The sequence below is a fragment of the Pararge aegeria genome, chromosome 19 (assembly GCF_905163445.1).
Source record: "Pararge aegeria chromosome 19, ilParAegt1.1, whole genome shotgun sequence".
In the NCBI taxonomy this organism is placed as follows: domain Eukaryota; kingdom Metazoa; phylum Arthropoda; class Insecta; order Lepidoptera; family Nymphalidae; genus Pararge; species Pararge aegeria.
In genome coordinates, this window is record NC_053198.1 from 14,007,190 (window position 1) to 14,011,459 (window position 4,270).

The 4,270-nt window shown below is 34.8% G+C and overlaps 1 protein-coding gene across 1 annotated transcript; it reads right to left on the reverse strand.

Annotated features, from left to right (window-relative positions):
- Positions 1–922: 922 nt before the first annotated feature.
- On the reverse strand, positions 923–3,525 carry LOC120632189. Its single transcript, XM_039901994.1, has 2 exons — positions 3,083–3,525; positions 923–1,841 (listed from the first exon to the last, which is right to left on the reverse strand). The coding sequence occupies exons 1-2, from the start codon at positions 3,400–3,402 to the stop codon at positions 923–925; spliced, it is 1,239 nt and encodes a 412-aa protein (XP_039757928.1). The 5' UTR covers positions 3,403–3,525.
- Between the last annotated feature and the right edge of the window lie 745 nt (positions 3,526–4,270).

Consider the following 4,270-nt stretch of genomic DNA (forward strand, 5'->3'; position numbering starts at 1 on the left):
CCAATTATGGATTCAGGTATGTTTAACGTACTTGGAATGAATATAATTTTAGAAGTGTTCAGTTCCAAGCGAAGAGTGATAATTAAAATAATATGGTAAAAAAACGAATAAGAAAATCAAAGCTGTGGAAATATAAAGAAAGTTATTTTGAACTATTAGTCATTAGCAAACACTATGTAGTAATAGTGATAGTGATTAAGCATTTTAACCAATGCACATCCACTTCTGGGCCATAGCTTTTTGAGGAGTTCTAAATTCCACGGCCTACAGGCTACAATATTCTTACGTTGTGGGTATATTCTAAATTGGTGTCCTGAATCCCATTTAACATCGAGTGCAACTTGCGTCCAGTTGGCCAGTGATCTTTGTTAGGGTTAGCGCAGACAGAACGGAGCGCAGCGGAGAGGATTTTGTTACCGCACTTGAAAATAAACCTTACAATTATTACAATAAAGTGCAAAAATGCTTGAATCTGACAAAAAATGCTCGCGCGTCCTCGAGGATGCGCGGGAATCCCCGCGCGGCGTCGAGTCGGCGCCCGCGTCGGAACGGGTACTTTCAGTGTTACCACTGAGTTTAAAGAGAGTGGACGTCATTTTTTAATCCGAAGTACCTACATAACGAACAGTAAAATGGACGAAGAAAAATTAATATGTTTGGTATCATTGCATGAATGTTTATTTAATGTATCGAACAGAACATATAGTGACAAAGTAGTAAAGATGAATGCGTGGGAAAAATATCCGAAGAAATGGGAAAACCAGGTAGGTACCTATTAAGTGTAATTGTTTTATGCAGGTATAGTACAGCGGAGCGGAGCATCGGTGGCCTAGTGGCTAGAGCATCGGACTTCCATTCAGAAGGTCCGAGGTTCGAATGAAATGAATGAAAAAATAATAATTAAAACATATTTTACTATGAATTAACAACGTCGATTTATTATATTGTCTTGCCAATGAACAGACCCAGCTTCTGAACTAAAATATTTTTTGAATTCATCTCGTATCTTCATACTTTCAGTTACATTACTTCCGTCTTCTTCTTCTTCGTTTAGCTGTTCAAAATCTTGAAATATAATTTCAGATTGATTCGACTCGTGAGATTGAGTATGAATATATTTTTCATCAATAAGAAAATTGTGTAAACAAGTACAAGCAAGTATGATCTTGTCTAGATGATGAGGTTGCACTTTTAGTGGTCTTTGAAAAACTTCATACTTCTGTACCATTATTCCAAATGCACTCTCCACCATGCGTCGGGCTCGGCTCAGTCTATAATTGAATATTTTTTTCTGCTCGTCACCTCTAATGTCATTTCCAGGGAAAGGTCTCATTATATTATTGGTTAACGGAAATGCTTCATCGGCTACGAATACGTGTGGTATTTCTTTATTTGTGGATGGTAAACACTTATTCTGAGGTATATGAAGTGTATTATTTAATTTTTGTCCTAACTTAGAATTTGACAATATACCGCCATCACTATTGCGGCCGTATGCACCAACATCAACTATAACAAATTTGTAATTTGCGTCTACAACGGCTAACAATACGGTACTAAATGATTTCTTGTAGTTGTAAAACTGACTTCCACTGTTATGGGGCGATCGTATTTGTACATGCTTGCCATCCAGTGCTCCAATGCAGTTCGGGAATTGCCAAATATTTTTGAACCCTTCTTCAATTTGCGACCAAGTCTCCTCTGTTGGCTTCGGCATGACAATAGGCTGCAATACTTTCCAAATTGCAGCACAAGTTTCATACACTATTGACCGAACTGTGCTGTAACCCACGCGGTAGTTGAAAGCCAAGGATTTGAAACTACTGCCTACAGTCAAAAATCTGAAAAAAAAAGTAAAATTATCTTTATCATGTTTTTGACCTATTAGGGTAGCTAAAAGTAAGTATAATACAAGTAAATTTATTGTTCATTTTATTAGTTTCAGATTGTCAAAAACATTGGAAATCAATACGGGACAATTTTAGAAAGGCTGTAAATTTAAGAAAGTACAAGAGTGGTGCTGCTGGTGGAAAGCATCGGCCAATAAAGTATGAAAGGCAGTTGGAGTTCCTCAAACCACATTTGCAGCATAGACAACAAACGTCGAATTTAGATTCATCGCCAGAAGAAGACACACAAACATCAGATACTTTGAGCCTGGACAATGACAATAACTCCCCACGACCATCATCCCAAATGTCTAGTTACTCGTATTCACAACCGAAGGAGAATCGGGGACGTGCATCAGATATTCTAGAAAAATATCTCCTTAGTAAAGAATCCGAAGATCCTGTAGATATCTTTTTTAAGACAATGGCTTCCACTGTAAAAAAACTTCCAGAGCAAATTCAGGCCGAAATAAAGAAAGACGTATTTAAAATAGTTAATGATGCGGAATTAAAATTTTACGCTAAGCATGATATTAATCGAACTCTACCTTTTGATGAATCACGTTCTTCAATTGAAAATCCTACTACAGTATATACTGTAGATAATACTAAAGACACAACGTATGTACCATCATCAGTCGCTCCGAGTACATCATTTCAATTTCAAGAAAGTCCGCCAGTTGAATTTATAACAAAGTCCTATACTACTAAAAATATAACTACGAATACAGACAATCCAACTATGCAAAGTTACTATACGTCCTTAGATACAAGTAACTCATATTTGTTAAGGCAAACGAACTATTCGACTGAAGATTCTGATAATGCACATAATTTTGAATAAGTATTACTTACTATTAGATCTAAACTAAAAATAGTACGCGCTTAATCCAGTTGTATTTTTAGTTTTAACAAAGTATTAGCTTTTTCCAGATATAAAGGGTAGAACTTTAAGAAAAATAATTCTTTTTCACCTATATTTTGTCTGATTTATGCGATTGTGGTTTTGAAAGAGTTAACAACAACGCTATTTTATCTAAACATCACCGTATACCCTTTGTATCTGAAAAATATTAGTACTTAATTTCTTTTCCAACATGAGAAATCTCTCGTATCTAAAAAATGTTCTGATTTTTAAATACTTAATTCAATAAATAAAAAACAAATGACCTTACATTTGATATTTTACTTACCTTAAACAAATGGTTAAGCGTTCCTCAATAGAAATGGTTGAACGATAATTAGTGGTCTTCTTTTGAATATATGGACGTAAAATTTCCACAAGCATTCGAAATTTTTCATAATCCATTTTATAGTAATCATAAAACAAAACTCCTTTCGATGGTAAAGTTGTACAAAGTGTATTAAATTCACCATAACTACACCTTTCCTGCCAACATTCCTCGACCCATATTCTTCGTCTGACTTTCTGGCGCCTTATTTTATTAATATGTTCTTCCATTTCTTCTTCTTCCGCCAAAAGCGCAATTATAATCATATCCCAGTCCACCATCGTTGACGAACTTTCGCGACAAACTGGCGTGAGGTAACCCAGAACGGTTTACTCGCGCAGGCTCGCGCGGTCGCACGCATGCTCGAGCATACACGATCCGTAAAAAAATGCCCGAGACCGCGCGAGGATTATTCCTCTCTGTCTGCGCTGACCCTTATTTGAACCTTTGACAAATTTAACGCAAAAAAGAATTTCTAATAGGATGTAAAGATAAAATGTCTCCAATTACAGAAATTTTAATTTGTAACTTTTTTTTTATATTGCATATTTAATATTTAATGTAAGTTTTTTTGATTTAGTTTAGTTTTTAATAATTCTATTTATATTATAGTATAGTGTGTGGTGATGGGTCATAGATACAAAATAAAATAAAAAAATAAAAATAAAATTAAACTTTTTGCTTTATAATATAAAGCTAATATTAGCGGGAAAAAACGAGGTCAAAATCAACATAAGTGTCCCAAAGACCCATAAGCCATCTTTCCATGAGTTTATTTTATTGTCCAAAATAATCTAAAAAGATTCACTCACCGTAAAGAGGGTCCCGGAATCCATTGTGCGAAAAATACTTCAAAAGAAAATTCGAAAGCTCGACGATACAATATTTTATAGTATGGGAGATTCTTGGGGCATTTAAGGAAGTATTTAAAAAAAATGTTGTATATATTATATACGTATGGGATTTTTTTTGTATAGCTCAGCCAATTCAAAAGGCTTTTAAAGGCAGCCAATTATTTGCTGAGGGATCGATATGGATTATTTTATTTCAGAAATCCATCCCTGGGAGAAGAATATGTGAAAGTTCTACGTTTTTAACCGAATTTAAAAAAAAGGAGGAGGTTCTCAATTTCAGTCTTATCGGATTATC